Genomic DNA, 18,776 nt, shown 5'->3' with positions numbered 1-18,776 from the left:
ACATTTGGGATTCTCTCACTTAACAAAACCCAACTTATGTTACACAGTGCTTTGATTTTTTTTTTAAGATTAATTTATTTATTTATGCATACAAGAGCTGGGGTACAGGCCAGAGGTGTGTGGGGGTGGTGAGAAGATTCACCAGAGACAGAATGGGGAACAGAACAGGCACATTGACTGAAATATACTGCTGAGGGGAGCAGCAGGCAAGTCAGGAGAGGTCTGCTGCACCATGTGGGTCACCTCCCTGCCTGGGGATGGAACTCAGAGCTCTAGTGACTGCAGATAGCTTTTTAGTGCTGTGCTTATTAAGCCTTTGTGCCAACAGGGCGGCCCCATTTACAATTTTGAGTCCCTCATGAAGAGAGTCCTTTTCTGTTACTCTGCTCCTTTAGGAAGGCCTCCTCCTGAAATGGCACAAATTCTATTTTGTTTTAGTTTGATGATGAGTATTTTTAAATCTCAAATTCTAATTACTCTTTGATTATGGAACTATGTAAGAGATGCAAATGAAAACTAAGTTACCGGTTTTTATCTGCTAGGTTAGCAAAGACCTGGTTGTAGAGAAACAGGGACTTCTAACCCTCCTGGTGATGTAAATGTAAAACAATTTTTTCAAAGACAATTTTAAAGAAAGAAAGTTTCTTTCAAAAAAAAGATAATTTCTATGAAAACAAATCTGAGTCCCTCAATCCAGTAATTGCACTTTTAGAAATTAATATTAGAGCTATATTCGTGCACACATAAATAACCTGAAATAGGCAGAATTTTCTTTGCAGCAATCTTCATATTCGTAGCAAGAGAGTGGGAACAAACTAATTGTTCAATAGGGTATTTACTAAATGAATTCTAATATACTCACTAATGGGCTGCTCTGTGCCACTAAAATAAAAATGAAAAAAACAAACAAAAAAACCCAAAACATTGTTTATTGCTGTCCCCAAGGTAGATAAAATAACTGCGGTAAAATTTGAGTGTATAACATATAGCATCCTTTGGTAAATGGAGGTTAAAAAAAGTCTTAAGTGTGTTGTTGCTTGCATGAATTGTACAGATTCCAACTCCCAGCATTTTCACCATTTATGTTATTTTAGGCAGGTGGCTTCGTATCTTTTTTTTTTTTTAAGATTTATTTATTTATGCATATAAGAAATGGGGTACAGGCCAGAGGTGTGGCAGGGTGAGAGGATTCTTCAGAGACAGAGTGGGGAACTGAACAGGCGGATTGATTGAAGTACACTACTGAGGGGAGCAGTGGGCAAGTCAGGAGAGGTCTGCTGTGCCTTGTGGGTAGCTCCCTGGCCGGCCGGGGATCTAACTCGTGCTGCAGTGGCTGCGGACAGCTTCATAGGTTGCTTCCTAAACCCTTGCGCCATCAGGGAGGCCCCTGGCTTCATTTCTTAAGCTCAATTTCCTTAAAGTGAGTATAACACAATATTTTATAGATTTCTTGTGCAGTTGGAGACAGTATATAGCATACTGCCTTACAGCATATAGAAACACTCTAATTTTTTTTGTTGTTGTTCCTCTAAAGTTGCTTCTATTAATTTTCTGTGCTGTTTTAAGACAGTACCCATACAAAATGTCTTTTTTTTTTTAAAATTTATTTATTTATGCATACAAGAGCCACAGGGGCAGGGGTACAGGCCACAGGGGCAGGGGGGTGAGAAGATTCACCATAGACAGAGTGGGGAACAGAGCAGGCAAATTGACTGAACTATACTGCTGAGGGGAGCAGCGGGAGAGATAGGAGAGGACTGCTGCGCAATGTGGTCACCTCCCTGGCCGGGGATTGAACTCGTGCTGCAGTGGCTGTGGATTGCTTCATAGTGCTGACACTTAACCCCTTGTGCCACCAGGGAGGCACCAGAATGTCTTTTAAAATAACTTTCTTGCAACCATTTAAGCTGACCTTGTTCTTTTCCCCCATGAGGGCTGGTGTACAGTGACTGCAAACAGCAGTTTTCTTAGTGTATGCAGCCTGTTGGCAGCCTTAGGTGCCTTAAGGGACCTTGGAGATAACCTTTCCTGTGGACATTTATGTGGTACTTCATGCTTTCTCCAGTCTTAGACTATAGACATGTATGTAGGGTATAGTTGGAAACCCCTGGGCACAGTGTCCTGGACGGGTCCAGACACTGCCAAATCATGTCAAAGCCACAATTAAAGCCCTGTGCAGGGCCGAGATCATGTTTCCTGGCTACCAGAAGATCCAGGTCTAAGAAGTTAGGTTTTATCAATAAGGTGGCTGAATTTGGAAGACATGGTGGCTGAAAAGGAGCTCATCCTAGTGACTCTGGGGTCAAATAAATCCTTAATCATGATCCTGTGGGCAAATGGCCGGCCTTACATGCATGAGAGACTCAAAGCTGCCCCCTTCTTCCTATCTGGGGGTCAGGGGAGGGGAGATTTCCCTGCTAATATTTTTCCGCTTTTATGTGCTCTTAGCTTTTTTTGAATTGGTGCAACTGAGGCCTGGATTGTGGAGTTGTGAGTAGTTCAGTGTTGCTGTCACCATGTTCCTCTACAACTTAACCTTGCAGCGAGCCACTGGAATCAGCTTTGCCATTCATGGCAACTTCTCTGGTAAGTCTGTAGTTATCTTTCTGAATTTAATATCTTTAATATTGCTAGTTTTATTCAAATCCCTTTTTGAAAATTCAGTGTTATTCTAAAACAATTTACAGGAAAGAAATTTTTTAAGTCATCGCAGAACATTGTACTCTGCGTAATGCTTTATGGTTTCCAAAGCACTTCAGAATGCTTGATTTTATCCGATACCCAGAGGACCTTTGGAAAGTAAGGTGACCTCTTTAGTGGTGGCCTGAGCAAATGATGATGTATTGGCATGGAGAGGGTTGAGGTATCAGCTAGGAAGTGATTTAGGCATTAGATAGTGAACGTTTGTATCAGGGCAGTGGATCTAGAACATGAAGGATTCGAGTTTCTAGCCTAGGTAGCAGGCATTGACAGTTGAGACCAGAGAGGAAGTTTGGGAAAGGAGGAACTTAATTATTTTAAACATTTAGTTTAAAGATAATGACAAATCATCAAGGTGAAATTATGTAGCAGTCAGGGAGAGATGGAGACTGTTGACGTTTATGCATTTGAAGTGTTGGTTTTAGGAAAGTGTTGCAATTAGGAAAGCAAGTCAACTTTTTTAAGGAGTGAATGTTTGTTTTTTTTTTTAATTTTTATTTATTTATTTATACAAGCACTGGGTACAGTCAGAGGCGCAGGAGGGTGAGAGAATTCACCAGAGCCAGAGCGGGGAGCAGAACAGGCAGAGTAACGAAATACACTGCTGAGGGAAGCAGCGGGCGACAGGAGAGGTCTGCATGCCATGTGGGACCCTCAGCTGGTGGCCTGGGATCGAACCATCGCTGCAGAGGCTGCAGGCAGCTTCGCAACCCAGCGCTCAACCACTGCGCCATTGGGGAGGCCTTTTAAGGAGTGAATTTAGAAGTAAAACTTTACATTAGCAGGTCTCTTGCCTGCCTGTGATTATGAGAGTATCTCTTTTTTCCTCCTTTCCTTTTTTTAAAGATTTATTTTTATTTATGCCTACAAGAACTGGAGAGTAGGACAGAGGTTTGGGGGGGTGAGAGGATTCATTAGAGACAGAGTGGGGAGCAGAACAGGCAGATTGACTGAAATACACTGCTGAGGGGTGCAATGGGCGAGACAGGATAGTTCTGCTGTGCCATGTGGATTAGATCCCTGGCCAGGGATGGACTCATGCTGCAGTGACTGGTGATAGCTTGATAGCACTGATACTTTTGACTCCTCAGCAGCAGGGAGGCCCTTTTTCTCCTTTTCTAGTAAACCTGTCTCTTTAAAATGTAGAAACAAATTTTTTTTATGAAAAAAATTTTTAAAATTTTTTTTTTAACGGCTAACATTTTTTTAAGATTTATTTATTTATACAAGCACTGGGTACAGTCAGAAGCGCGGGAGGGTGAGAGAATTCACCAGAGCCGGAGTGGGGAGCAGAGCAGGCAGAAGGACTGAGGTACGCTGCTGAGGGGGGCAGCGGGCGGCAGGAGAGGTCTGTGCGCCATGTGGGACCCTCCTCCAGTGGCTGGGGAGCAGCCGGGGATCGAACCGGCACTGCAGAGGCTGTGGGCAGCTTTGCAACCCAGCACTCAACCGCTGCGCCACCGGGGAGGCCCCCCCCAAAAAAAAAACTCTTGATGACAGCTTAGAGAATTTTTTCAGATACTAAATCAAACTGCATAAAAAGTTAATAAGTTTTTTAGAATAATAGTTTTGAATATGGAGTTGAAAGTACCTTTAGAGATTTTTATTTTTTTAAAGATTAATTTAATTAGGCATACAAGAACTGGTTGTACAGGCCAGAGCTGCGGGGTGAGGGATGTCAGAGGATTCACCAGAGACAGAGTGGGGAGTAGACCAGGGCAGTTGACTGAAATACACTGCTGAGGGGAGTAGCGGGTGAGTCAGGTGAGGTCTGAAGTACCATGTGGGTCACCTCCTTGGCTGGGGATTGAACTAATGCTGCAGTGGCTGTGGATAGCTTCATAGTGCTGATGCTTAACCCCTTGCGCCACCAGGGAGGCCCATTTAGAGATTTTTAATCTTAGGAAACAAAATATATATCAGCTTCTAGTTATAGATAGCTCCTAATTGTACAGATTGATGATCAATCTGAAGGGGAAAAGTTTTTAAGAAAGTTAACTGGGACCATTTTTTATTTGATTCGATATTACTTCCAGCAGATCATTTCAATTCTAGAGAAAGTACTTGTCCAAATAGAGTAAGTTAATATGGTGAGCTTCAGACTTGTTTAGTTATCTTTAGTGGAATTACTGTCCATTCAGATTACTTTTTACGTTAAATCTCACTGTTCATGGATTTTATTTTTTGGCAATCTAGGAACCAAACAACAGGAAATTGTTGTTTCCCGTGGGAAAATCTTGGAGCTGCTTCGCCCTGACCCCAACACTGGCAAAGTGCACACCCTACTAACTGTGGAAGTATTTGGTGTTATCCGGTCGCTCATGGCCTTTAGGTTGACAGGTGGCACTAAAGACTACATTGTGGTTGGCAGTGACTCAGGCCGGATTGTTATCTTGGAATACCAGCCATCTAAGAATATGTTTGAGAAAATTCACCAAGAAACCTTTGGCAAGAGTGGATGCCGCCGCATCGTTCCTGGCCAGTTCTTAGCTGTGGATCCCAAAGGGCGTGCTGTTATGATTAGTGAGTGACTTGCTCTAAGAGTGCACCTTGGATTTTTATGGATGCTTGCTTTAAGATAACAATGCTACGATTTTGGTATTGTGCTAATAAATTACAGCTGGGTAAAGTTTGGATCATATTTGGTTTACTCCATGGTTTAAAGTTGTACCTTTCAAACCACGGAAAAGTCTTAACACACCTTTCTACTTACACTTCAGTTGAAAATGGATATTTTTCCATTTCTTTATTTGTAGCAAAAAGACTACACTTAAATGGTTTCATGTTACTAGATGATGAATATGATTGCTTTCATCAGCCTGAAGTGATGATCCACATTCATGTCTCTTCTCTGACAAATCTCTTGAAGAAACTTCTGTGTATCTGATCAGGCCTCCAGCGGGCAATTTTCTCTGACCAGTCATACAATCACTAGATTTAATTGAAAGAATGAAAGTTGGCAATTTTATGAATTATTGTTTTGTAGTATTCTGCTAAGGCACACTAAAAAGATTTGACGCGTTAGTGTGATATTAAGATTTCTGAAGCTTGAGGGCATGGATGATTTTATTGTCTACATTAATGATAGCAGAATCCTGTTAGTAAACTTTTAAAGTTAATACACTTGTACAGTTAATCTGTTACTGTTAATTTTTAAAGATACTTTTGATGTGAAACTAAATGTTCTGTAAGTCCTTTTGTTCCTTAACTGGAAATGTTACATGTTTTCTCTTACTCAAATGCAGGTGCTATTGAAAAGCAGAAATTGGTGTATATTTTAAATAGAGATGCTGCAGCTAGGCTTACCATTTCATCTCCCTTGGAGGCCCACAAAGCAAACACTTTAGTATATCATGTGGTTGGAGTAGATGTCGGATTTGAAAATCCAATGTTTGCTTGTTTGGAAATGGATTATGAGGTAAGGGGGATCATGCCTGTCTTACTATCTATTTCCCCTCTTTAATTCTCTCCCTTTTCTTCCCTCTTTTTGGGTTTCTTCCTGTCACCTCACTGCTTTCCTAAGATGTTTTCTTCATTGTACTTGTCTTACCCATCCTGTTAACAAATCTTACCTGTATTCAAAAGCCTTCCTGAAATGTTTTGTTCCAAAGCTTATTATGTAATAAGCAATGGTTTGATGGTCTCCCTGTGGAAATGGTATTTATTGGGAAGAGCTCCCTGAAAAGGGAGGTAAATTGATTGGTATTTTTTCACAGGGAGGTACTGAAAGATAGAACATACTGTTTCCCTTGAATGAAAAGGTGTATCCTTGAGTAGAGAAAAAGCTGGTGTCAGAGTTAAGAGACTTGTATTCTGTTTACAGCATTGTTATTATGTCCAGTATAAACTTTGGCAAGCCATTTGGCATCTATAGACCTCTGGTTCCTCATTTCTAAAATGGAGACTCCTAATATCCTTTCCAGCTATAAAAGTTTTGTTTCATAGTAGTGATTAGTTGTTGTGCCATTGTACTTTATAGGAAGCAGACAATGATCCAACAGGGGAAGCGGCGGCTAATACACAGCAGACACTTACTTTCTATGAGTTAGATCTTGGTTTAAATCATGTGGTCCGAAAGTACAGTGAACCTTTGGAGGAACATGGCAACTTCCTTATCACAGGTACTTTTTGGTCAAGACTATTCTATGTTCTTTTGGGTTTTTTTAAATATATATTTATTTATTTATATAAGCACTGGGTACAGTCAGAAGCGCTGGAGGGTGAGAGAATTCACCAGAGCCAGAGCGGGGAGCAGAGCAGGCAGAAGGACCGAAGTACACTGCTGAGGGGAGCAGCGGGCAGCAGGAGAGGTCTGTGCACACCAAATGGGACCCCCCTCCAGTGGCCGGGGAGCAGATGGGGATCGAACCGGTGCCGCAGAGGCTGCGGGCAGCTTCGCAACCCAGTGCTCAACCACTGTGCCACCGGGGAGGCCCTATTCTGTGTTCTTTTGCCTGATTCATCTTATGCCTGAATTTGGAAGGATTTACTTAATTGGGTTTTGAAGGGAATGCTTTTGTAGCAGACTTCAATGTGTTTAAATTCTGGTGAGGTTAGAAATGTAGGGGTGGTTAACTCTTGCCTTCTAATGGGGGCAGGGAAGAAAGGATAAACAGTCAGCTTGGAATGTTGAGACTGTGGTTGTTGTGATATTTTGACTACAGTCAGTCTTTTACTAATTAAGAAAAGCAAAACTTAGGTTATTGGACAGATGAATGGATAAATCCAGTAAGATCAAGCTGTATATACGTGACTTTGAAAACTTAGGTGAAATAGAATATTTCTGGGAAATATTATCAAAACTGATCAAATAAAAATCAAGAATCTGAAGAGCATCAACTGAGGGAATAGTCAAAAATTCTCCCAAAAGATTTAAGGTCCAGAATTTTCAGGGACTATAAGTTTCTCCTAAGACAAGAAAAAGAATAAAAACTACTCTCCTGCTTTACAACCTGAAAATAACTTCGGTACCAAAACTGGGGAAATACAATAACAGGAAAAATTTACAGACTAGTTGCCATTACAAATTTAAAAATCTATAGCAAATCAAGTTCAGTGGTGTCTTGAATGCACCATGGTCAAAGATATGCAAGGTGAGAAAATCAGTTTTCATTATATTAAAAGACTAAAAGGACAACTATGTGGTCATCTAAATTTCAGCAGGCTTGGGGAAGAACTGAAGGAGAATGGTAAAAATGACTTATTTTTGAGCATTAAATCTTAGGAAGAGACTTAGCAAAAAAACCTTTGAATGTAGGTTTTACATCTTATTACTTGCTGCAACATTAGCATAGCTTTTCATTTATGAGGACTTTAAATGAACTTCTATGTGTAAAATCAGTTCTACTGGGTCCTGCAGTGAAAAATTAGATGCGGTTTCTCTCATAATGTAAGATTATGTTCAGTGGGGAATACATAACAAGAGAGGACAGTATGCCAAGTACTTGAGAATGTGGAGGAGGGATTCCTAACCCAGGAAAGATAAAGGGATGTATTAGAAATTTTTTTTTTAATTTACACAAGAACCAGGGTACAGGCCAGATGTGCGGGAGGGTAAGAGGATTCACCAGAGACAGAGCGGAGAATAGAACAGGCAGATTGCTAAGGGGAGCAGCAGGCGCGACAGGAGAGGTCTGCTGCGCCATGTGGGCACCTCGCCGGCCAGCCGGGATCGAACTGGTGCTGCAAAGGCTGTGGACAACTTCACAGTGCGGCGCCCAACCACCTGCACCACCAGGGGAGGACCTAGAAATTATTTTTTAAGTTTATTTATCCTTGCAAGAACTGGGGTACAGGCCAGAGGTGCAGGGAGGAGGTGTCAGAGGATTCCACCTGAGAAAGAGTGGAAAACAGAACAGGCGGATTGATTGAAATACACTGCTGAGGGGAGCAGAGGGCTAGACAGCAGAGGTATGTGCCATTTGGGCTGCTCCCAGGCTGGCTGGGATCAAAAACTCATGCTGCAGAGGCTGTGGACAGCTTCATGGTACTGTGCTTAACCCCTTGCACCACCAGGGGGACCCTTAGAAATTGTTTTCTGGAGAAATGCTTTCCAAGCTAGCACCTGAGGACAAGTAAAGAGTTAGCTAGGAACAGTGAAGGTAGAGGAAGACAAAGGGAACAACATATAGAAAGAACCACGTGCCAGAAAGCTCATTGCCGGTGATTGGATCATTAGAGCTAAAGGGTTGGGATAGAAATAGCGATGGAAAGATTATAAGTACGGAAATAACTTGAAGGTTACTTGCTTATATTTTGACTATAATGGAGTAAAGAATATTAAGAATATGCCAGGAGAACAAGCAAGGAGATTGCATTAAGAACTATTGAAGAAGAAGCACCATTAGGACTGAGATGAGAAGATAAAGGAAGATGTCTGGGTTTGGGATTTGGTTTATTGGTTGATAGTGGTTTTCTGTCAACCGATAGACTCCAGGAAGAATCCAGGAAGGAACTTGAGTTTGTTTTTCAGCACCTTGTTTTTCTAAGGCTGCCTATGGTATGTTCATGTGTCCAGTAGACTGTCAAGATTACAGATCTGAAGCTGAGAACTAAGTCCTTAGATCTAAAACTGTTTCTACATTTTCCGCATTATCAGATTTTTGGACAGAACTGCCATCAACCAATTCTATTCCATCCTTGTCTAGCCTAATAGGAGAATGAAACAGTGTTGAAGGAGGGAAGGAATTGAAAGCTAAACTGTAATTCATGGTTATCAAGTCATTACTATGTTTTATTTTCTCTGGCAGTTCCGGGAGGGTCAGATGGTCCGAGTGGAGTGCTGATTTGCTCTGAAAACTATATCACTTACAAGAACTTTGGTGACCAGCCGGACATCCGCTGTCCAATTCCTAGGAGACGGGTAAGGTTTTTGCTATAAAAGAAAGAATATTTTTGTTAGTGAAGTGAACTAAATTTTTGTAATTGAAAGTGTGATCTTTTTTTTTTTTTTTAAGATTTATTTATTTATTTATTTATTTATACATACATACAAGCACTGGGTACAGTCAGAAGCGCGGGAGGGTGAGAGAATTCACCAGAGCCAGAGCGGGGAGCAGAGCAGGCAGAAGGACCGAAGTACACTGCTGAGGGGAGCAGTGGGCAGCAGGAGAGGTCTGCGCACCATGTGGGACCCTCCTCCGGTGGCTGGGGAGCAGCTGGGGATAGAACCGGCACTGCAGAGGCTGCGGGCAGCTTCGCAACCCAGCGCTCAACCGCTGCGCCACCAGGGAGGCCCGAAAGTGTGATCTTTTTGTCTGATAACAGATTTTTGTTTTCCTTGCAAATTATTATTTAAAGATTTTATTTATTCATAGAAGAACTGGGGTATAGGCCAGAGGTGCAGGGGTGAGAGGATTTACCAAAGACAGGGTGGGGAGCAGAATAGGCGATCTACTGAAATACATTGCTGAGGGGAGCAATGGGCAATAAAAAGGAGAGGTCTGCTTGCCCCATGTGGGTCAGCTCCTTGGACAGGGATCGAACTCAGGCAGCGGCCATGATTGTATGATAGTGCTGGGACTTAACTCCTAGGCTACTTGGGAGGCCCCCCCTTTGCAAATTTTTAATAAAACTGTTAAAATGCTTTAGTAGAGGCAAAACATTCTTTTTTTTTTTTAAAAAAAAGATTTATTCATACAAGCACTAGGTACAGTCAGAAGTGTGGGAGAGTGAGAGAATTCACCAGAGCCATAGCGGGGAACCGAACAGGCAGAAGGACCGAAGCACACTGCTGAGGGGTGCAGCAGATGGCAGGAGAGGTCTGCGTGCCACGTGGGACCCTCGCCCGGTGGCCGGGGGTCGAACCAGCGCTGCAGGGGCTGCGGGCAGCCTCGCCGCTGCACCACCTGGGAGGCCCCAAAACATTCTTTGAGAAAAGGAATTAAGACCACCTTCCATTTCAGAAACTAATGGGAATTAGTTTGAAACTTTCTAGTTTGTGTGAAAAATAGAGGCATATTTACCGAAGATAAATTGTTTTTCATTTTGTCTTTTCCCTCCATTCCAACAATCAGAAAAATTTAAAATAGTAGAACAGTGAATTTGTGTAAACTTTTCACTTAGATTCAGTTATTAATGTTTTGATACATTTGCCTTTTCTTCCTCAAGATAATTCTATATACTGTTCGGCTAACCCTTTTGAAAATAAGTTGCAGACATAATTACACTTCAAGGAAGTCCCAAGATGTAGCTAAGAGTAAGGACATTTCCCACAATTACCACACTACAACATCATGTTTAAGAAATTTAAATGTTTTGTGCAAAAGTTATCTTACATATAGTCCAATAAATATATAAGTTCATATTCCAATTTTTCTCAGTCTCAAGTCTCCATTTAGAATATTTTCTCTTTGTTTTTGGTTGTTTATGATACTGGTAATTTTTAAATACTTGGTTTAATTTTCTTACAGTCTGTTTCATAATGTTTTTCCTCATGCTTATATCTAGGTTAATTTTTTGTTTTTTAAGATTTATTTATTTGTTTGTTTATGCAAGCACTGGGTGACAGTCAGAAGCGCGGGAGGGTGAGAGAATTCACCAGAGTTAGAGCAGGGAGCAGAGCAGGCAGAAGGACTGAAGTACACTGCTGAGGGGAGCAGCGGGCGGCAGGAGAGGTCTGCGCGCCATGTGGGACCCTGCTCCGGTGGCCGGGGAGCTGCCGGGGATCGAACCGGCACTGCAGAGGCTGCAGGCAGCTTCGCAACCCAGCTCTCAACCGCTGCGCCACCGGGGAGGCCCTAGGTTAATATTTTTGATAAAAATATATGGTGGTGATACTCATTTCACATTACATCACATAGGAGTGTATAATGTTGATATGTCTCATTAGTGATGCTAAATTGGTCCTTAAGGTGGTATCTGCCTGCTCCTCTTGATTATAAAAGGGTGTTTTCTTTTTCATAATTGGTGTATTCTGTTCGCAACATCTTTTCACCCAGTGGTGTATAAGTCACTGCACTGGTGGTTGAGTAAAGGTATTTCATTGCTTTTAATTTTTTTCCTGCCCCCATACCCACGGTATGTTCTTAATATGCGCAGTTTACTGTGGAAATTAAGCACACAGAAAAGTAGAATATAATGAAACTTATGTGTATCCAGCTTTGGCGGTTATCACAAATGATTAATCTTGTTTCATTTTTGCTTCCTCAATTTCTCATCCCTGTTATTTTTTGTTATTTTTGGACTCTGGGCTAAATCTGTTAGACTTAGCTTATCTAACATGGCATCTGAGTAAGATTCCCTCAATTTTTAAAAATCTGGGAAGATATATGGCAAATTAAATTCTTCTTGGTAAAGAATGAGAAGCAATCAGATTTGGTTAACCAGATATTTATTGAGCACCTAACTGCCATGCACTATACGTGTACTTGGCTTTAGGGTGACAAAGAAGTAGAAAACATGTTTTGCCCTTGAAGCACTTACAGAGAAGAGTAAAACATGTTGGAAACATTAAAGTAAATCCAAAATCATAGCCATGGGGTTGCATTTTTAGAATCAAGGAAATTGACATCAGACAAGGCTGATTTTTGACGTTTTGTATCGCATTGTTGTGGACATTGTGAGAGTTCAATTTACAGCCTGAAATGATAATTCTTTAAATTTCAAATCTCTTGACATTTTTGTTTGATAATAGCTTTTACCTTATTGATGTGATCAGTCTGTGTAATAAAATTATAACTATTTTTTTAATTATAGCTATTTAAATTATAACTTTAATTGCACAATTTTTTTTTTAAGAAAAGATTTATTTATACAAGAACTGGGGTACAGGGGGCCTCCCCGGTGGCTCAGTGGTTGAGCACTGGGTTGCGAAACTGCCCGCAGCCTCTACAGCGCCGGTTCGATCCCCAGCTGCTCCCCGGCCACCGGAGGAGGGCCCCACATGGCACGCAGACCTCTCCTGCTGCCCACTGCTCCCCTCAGCAGTGTACTTCGGTCCTTCTGCCTGCTCTGGCTCAGTGAATTCTCTCGCCCTCCCGTGCTTCTGACCGTACCCAGTGTTTGTATAAATAAATAAATCTTTAAAAGAAAAAAAAAAAAGAACTGGGGTACAGGCCAGAGGCATGGGAGGGTGAGAGAATTCACCAGAGACAGAGCCGGGAGCACAACAGGCAGAAGGACCAAAGTACAGTGCTGAGGGGAACAGCGGGCAAGACAGAGGTCTGCTGTGCCATGTGGGTTTCTCCCTGGCTGGCCGGGAGTTAAACCCGTGCTGCAGAGGCTGCGGACAGCTTCACAGCGCTACTCTCAACCTGCTGTGCCACTGGGGAGGCCCCAATTGTACAATTTTTTTTTTAAATTGATAACTATTTAAAAAATTTTTTTGATATCTAAGCTATGTGTTTATACCAGATAGGGCTTTTTTGCTATTGTATTTTACTGCAACTTGGAGGCTGCTCTGGGTAGAAACTTCTATAGAAAAGTTCCAGGTGATGCTAGGTCCTTGGTGACCTGAATGAAAGTGCTAAATTTCAGCAATAAATCCTCATTTATGGTGTTGGTTGTTCTGTATTTGTCTTTGCTAGAATGACTTGGATGATCCTGAAAGAGGAATGATTTTTGTCTGCTCTGCCACCCATAAGACCAAATCAATGTTCTTCTTTTTGGCCCAAACTGAGCAGGGAGATATCTTCAAGATAACTTTGGAGACAGATGAAGATATGGTAAGCAGATGGAGGGGGGAAGAATGAAAATCCTCAATACCACTTGTTAGTCTGGTTTGATCAAACTTCGTACACTATTACTCTAATTTTAATATAATTAAATAGTCTTATTTTAAAAGTTGATATTTGTGTGTAGTCCAAAGTTTACAGGGTGGTTTACGAGCCAGTTCATTATGACGACAGTGACTCTGAGATAAGTGAGTTGGTACTTTACAAGTTAGAAACATGGAAACAGAAAAGGCTTTAAAGTTTTGGACTAGTATATGAATAGATTTTCTCCCTGTGGTTAAGAATGTTTTGGTTTGGTGCATGAGATTGGGTAATGTCACTTACGGTGAATAACAAGGGAAAACATTCCTGTCTCCTGAAGACTGGAAATATATATGATCTGTTAATTTTTTCATCCTAAGGAGGAGCTCTAGGAACAAATGGGCAATTTCTAAGTTAATTGTTTTAAATCAAGATTTGACTCTGGGAAATTTTTGTAAATGTCAGGTCATTAACGTTTTCAACTTTTGTGGCCATACATTTCTGAACAACTCCACCCTGTCATGGTACAAAAAGAGCCATAGCAATATTTAAATAATAAGGTTCAACTGATCTGTGGGCTGTAGTTTGCTGGCCCCTGGTTTAGATACTAAAGTACTAAAAATGCTATTTATTAGTTACTCTGCTTGCATGGTTTTATACTGGGCTCCCTTCCATGGCCTTGTTTCATTTGCCTACATACTAGAATCTTTTTTTCTTTTCACTCCAGGTTACTGAGATCCGGCTCAAGTATTTTGATACTGTACCTGTTGCTGCTGCCATGTGTGTGCTTAAAACAGGTTTCCTTTTTGTAGCATCAGAATTTGGAAACCAGTGAGTAACCCTCTTATTTCTGGTTACTATAAAAGTTGGGAGTAGGGAGATATAGCTTCAGGCAACAGGTTTTCACGAGTGTTAGTTTTTTTAAAACAAAAGTTTTGTCTTTTTCCTTTTATATTCTCTTCTGGTTATGTTCTTCATTTCAGCAACTTAAGTCAATAGCTATAGAAGTGGTACCTCCCAAGCTTTTACTGGACATTTTATCGAATTTATTTATTTATTTTTTAAGATTTATTTATTTTATACAAGAACTAGGGTATAGGTCAGAAGTGTGGGAGGGTGAGAGAATTCACCAGAGCCAGAGCAGGGAGCAGAACAGGCAGACGGAGCGAAGACACTGCCAAGGGGAGCAGCAGTGGGCATGGCAGGAGAGGTCTCTGCTCCATGTGGGTGGGACCCTTGCCGGCGACCAGGGATCAAACCAGCACTGCAGAGGCTGGGGGCAGTTTTGCAGTCCAGCGCGCAACTGCTGCGCCACTGGGGAGGCCTTGTAAATATTTTTTAAGTGTTCAATTAAGTGGCATTAATTGCATTTACAATGTTATATAGCCATTACTGTTGTCATTCCAAATATTTTTAGCATTCCACACCAAAGCTCTCCACCCATTAAGTACCCCCCCACCTCTCCCTCTTGGGGTTCCTGGTGTTGCTGTCTGACTCATTGCACGTACCATGATGTTTTCAGGATTTATATGTAACATGTATCAGTACTTCATTTCTTTTTAATTCCTGAATAATAATTCACTGTATGTATATATGCTACATAGGATGCTTGTCAGGTGAAATGGGTTTGAGTTTGTGAGAAATTGTCTATTGTAGCAGAAATCTGAAAGATTTAAGAGTGCTGGTTTGGGACTTCAGAGACATGCTGTATTTGCCACCTCATTCCTATAACAACCTGTTATCAGTCAAACATCTAATTGAGCATTTGTTCCAAGCACTGTTTTAATAAGCACTTTACAAGTATTTGTGTATAACATTCCCTATGTGACACTGCCATTATTCTATTTACAGTTTTGAGAACTGGGTTGTTTGGAATTTAATTTGATCACCTAACGCACTCTTGACAACTTGGTTCCAAAGTCTCTGCTATTAAGCACAACACTGTAGTTTCAGAAACTTTTAATAAGGTTAAGTCAAAGCAACCTTTCCTATGATGGAGATAGGGGTTCTACCATCAGTTTGATTCTGGCAGTTAGTAGACACCAAAGGCATGGTGTCTACTAACTTACGTGGTATTTATTATCTGTATGTGGACAGATTGTCTGAATAAGGAGTTCGTGTCAGTTAACTTTTTACATGTTTATCCTAAAATGTTTTTATAAATCATTCGAGAATGCTAGCCATATTTGCTTTTTCATAATTTTGTATAAATCTGCTATGTTCAAAAGAGTTAAATGCAGGGATCTGACACTCTACACTTCACGTATTTCAGACTCTGATACAGATTTTTTTTTTAAAGTTTAAGCTCCCTGGCAGGGGATAGAAGTCGTGCTGCAGTGGCTGCGGATAGTTTCATTGGTTGCATTTTAACCTCTTGCGCCACCGGGGCGGCCCTGATGTAGTCATTTTATTTATTTTTTAAAGATTTATTTATTTATGCATACAAGAGCTGGGGTACAGGTCAGAGATGCGGGGGGTGAGAGAATCCACCAGAGACAGAGTGGGGAACAGAACAGGCAGACTGAGTGAAATACATTGCTGAGGTAGTGTACTTTGGTCCTTCTGCCTGCTCTGCTCCCCGCTCTGGCTCTGGTGAATTCTCTCACCCTCCCGCACTTCTGACTGTACCCAGTGCATGTATAAACAACAAATAAAAAAAAAAAAAAAAAGATGCCTCTATTAAAAAATAAAATTTAAAAAAAAAAAAAAGAAATACATTGCTGAGGGGAGCAGCGGACGAGACAGGAGAGGTCTGCTTTGCCATGTGGGTTTCTCTCTGGCTGGCCGGGGATTGAGCTCGTGCTACAGAAACTGCAGACTGCCTCACAGTGCGGTGCTTAACCCCTTGCACCACCAGGGAGGCCCTGATATAGTCATTTTAAAAAGCTACACTGCTACACCAGAGACTGTTCAAAGTGCTGTTGACTTAAGGATAAACACAACCAGCACGTTGGTGTTTAATTGAACTGCCTTTAAAAGATCTCAGTGCACACTCAGTTAAGGATGGTATATTGCAGAATATCTGTTGTTACATTCCTTTCCCTGTTTTTTTTCTTGGTTTGCCTTTGATTCAGTTCACAAAGTGTTATTAGCCCAAGGACAAAGGGAAGAGCAAGATGATTTTGTTACATATTATCTCTGGATAATTTTTTATTTTGTTCCAGAATAATACTGTAATATCTGCATACCAGTTCTTTGTTTTTTTTTTTTTTTGTCATCACCAGAGTTCATGGTTCTTTTGTTAGATTTGATCTAGTTATAGGTTGAAATAGGAAATAGTTACAGATTATCTTTGGATTTCATTTATCCATATTTCAGTTCATATGACAAACACTGTTGCTTAGGTGCCATGTACTGTCGTAAGTCATTATGTTCTGGAAGGTACTGGTTTATATATGCGGCAAGTGAGCCACAGATGGATTAAGTAGTAAGCCTAAGGTTATGTGACTAGCTAAGTGGCAGAGCTGGGATCCAAACCTAGGCACTCTATTGGCGTCCCAGTACCTTCTTACCATTGTCATTTGCCAAGTTAAATTCTAGTAGTTTTAATTTCTTCATCCTCACTCTTTCCTTTTTTAAAAAAAAGACGGGGGTGGGGGGTGAAGAAAACGTCACTCAGAAGCAGAGATTTAGAACGCTAGATGCTGATTCAATAATATATACTGTGATTATGATTCGCTATTTATAAAGTGCTCTATGAGCATTATTTTGACAGCAAACATCAGACAATGTTTTAACTGAAGTCTTCTTGCTTCTCAGTTACTTATATCAAATTGCACATCTTGGAGATGATGATGAAGAACCTGAGTTTTCATCTGCCATGCCTCTGGAAGAAGGAGACACATTCTTCTTTCAGCCAAGACCACTCAAAAACCTTGTGTTGGTTGATGAGTTGGACAGCCTCTCTCCCATTTTATTTTGCCAGGTGTGAGTCTTTCCACTCATGTTCACAATTAGTGCCAACTAACTGGTTTTGAATCTGAATGAATTAAAAATTTTTTCTCTAATTAAGATCTAAGTCAATTTTGTCAGACTGTCAATGGCATCACCAGTGTAAAGGTAGACATTTGGGAATTGAAAACCATTATGTAAGTCCTTGACCTTTTAATTAATTTTTCAAATTATATAACTCATGGTCAGTTAACTTAAAAAACACTTTCAAGCATTTTCTGTGAATCTTGTATTTTGTGTTACATTTTTTTTAATGTAAGTGGCTTCATAGAATTTATAGCATTTTGAAATTTATCTTTTATCGTGTCTTTAAATACCTTTATCCCATTTTAGCACTCATTTCCTTACAATATCCTAGAGACACGGGGACCAATTAGTAACAGAAAAATTGAATGACGGGGGCCGGGGGGGGCATCACTATTGGTGGTGCTTCAGTGTAGCAGGAATTTTGCCATGCCATTGTGTACATACTACATAACTAGGATAGCCCCTAGGGGCTACATTCCACTGTTTAGTCAGTTACACTCTAAGTGGAAGATTTGCTTGTGGGGTGCTGGAGAAACAAGTCTTGTTCCTGCATTCTCTGATCATATTTGCCTTTTTGAAATTCTTCCTTTTTTTTTAAGATTTATTTATTTATTTATACAAGCACTGGGTACAGTCAGAAGCACTGGAGGGTGAGAGAATTCACCAGAGCCAGAGCGGGGAACAGAATAGGTAGAAGGACTGAAGTACACTGCTGAGGGGAGCAGCAGGCGCAGCAGGAGAGGTCTGCGCACCATGTGGGACCCTCGCTATTTGCCAGGTATCGAACTTGGTGCTGCAGAGGCTGCGGGCAGCTTCGCAGCCCAGCGCTCAAACCGCTGCGCCACCAGGGGAGGCCCGAAATTCTTCCTTTCTGAGAAAAATGTTTAGTTGTGAGGGTAGTAGAAAGTCAGTGTAAGTAATTCTTGATTTGGTTATTAGTAATTACCCCCACTTCATTGAAAGAAGTAATTGTGCAAATAATTTGTAGCTCAAGAATATAATTAAGGGCCTCCCCGGTGGCGCGGTGGTTGAGCGCTGGGTTGCGAAGCTGCCGGCGAACTCTGCGGCGCCGGTTCGATCCCCGGCTGTTCCCCGACCACTGGAGGAGGGTCCCACATGGCGCGCAGACCTCTCCTGCCGCCCGCTGCTCCCCTCAGCAGTGTACTTGGTCAGTCTGCCTGCTCTGCTCCCCGCTCTGGCTCTGGTGAATTCTCTTACCCTCCCGTGCTTCTGAATGTACCCAGTGCTTGTATAAACAAAACAAACAAACAAATAAATAAAAAAATATATATAATTAATATGGAGGTAGATATCTTGAGGGTTTTTAGCATTTTTTGTGCTGTAGATCTCTTTACTAGCTGGTGAGGTATTGGATCTCCTCTGAATAATACTTTTAAAGGCATA

General features: G+C 41.2%; 1 protein-coding gene across 1 annotated transcript in view; it reads left to right on the top strand.

Annotated features, from left to right (window-relative positions):
• Positions 1–2,516: 2,516 nt before the first annotated feature.
• Positions 2,517–18,776, top strand: part of SF3B3 (splicing factor 3b subunit 3) — a gene marked incomplete at both ends in the record, with an annotated part of 40,921 nt that continues 24,661 nt past the window's right edge. The window contains 8 exons of the mRNA XM_084257453.1: positions 2,517–2,586; positions 4,897–5,223; positions 5,946–6,118; positions 6,680–6,821; positions 9,450–9,562; positions 13,227–13,364; positions 14,122–14,225; positions 17,154–17,319. Coding sequence (XP_084113579.1) covers positions 2,517–2,586; positions 4,897–5,223; positions 5,946–6,118; positions 6,680–6,821; positions 9,450–9,562; positions 13,227–13,364; positions 14,122–14,225; positions 17,154–17,319 — 1,233 coding nt within the window. The remainder of the gene's footprint in view (positions 2,587–4,896; positions 5,224–5,945; positions 6,119–6,679; positions 6,822–9,449; positions 9,563–13,226; positions 13,365–14,121; positions 14,226–17,153; positions 17,320–18,776) is intronic.

The sequence above is a fragment of the Talpa europaea genome (assembly GCF_964194135.1).
Source record: "Talpa europaea genome assembly, chromosome: 16".
In the NCBI taxonomy this organism is placed as follows: Eukaryota; Metazoa; Chordata; class Mammalia; order Eulipotyphla; family Talpidae; genus Talpa; species Talpa europaea.
The sequence above is the reverse complement of the archived record's forward strand: the minus strand, read 5'-3'. Positions and strand labels throughout refer to the sequence as shown.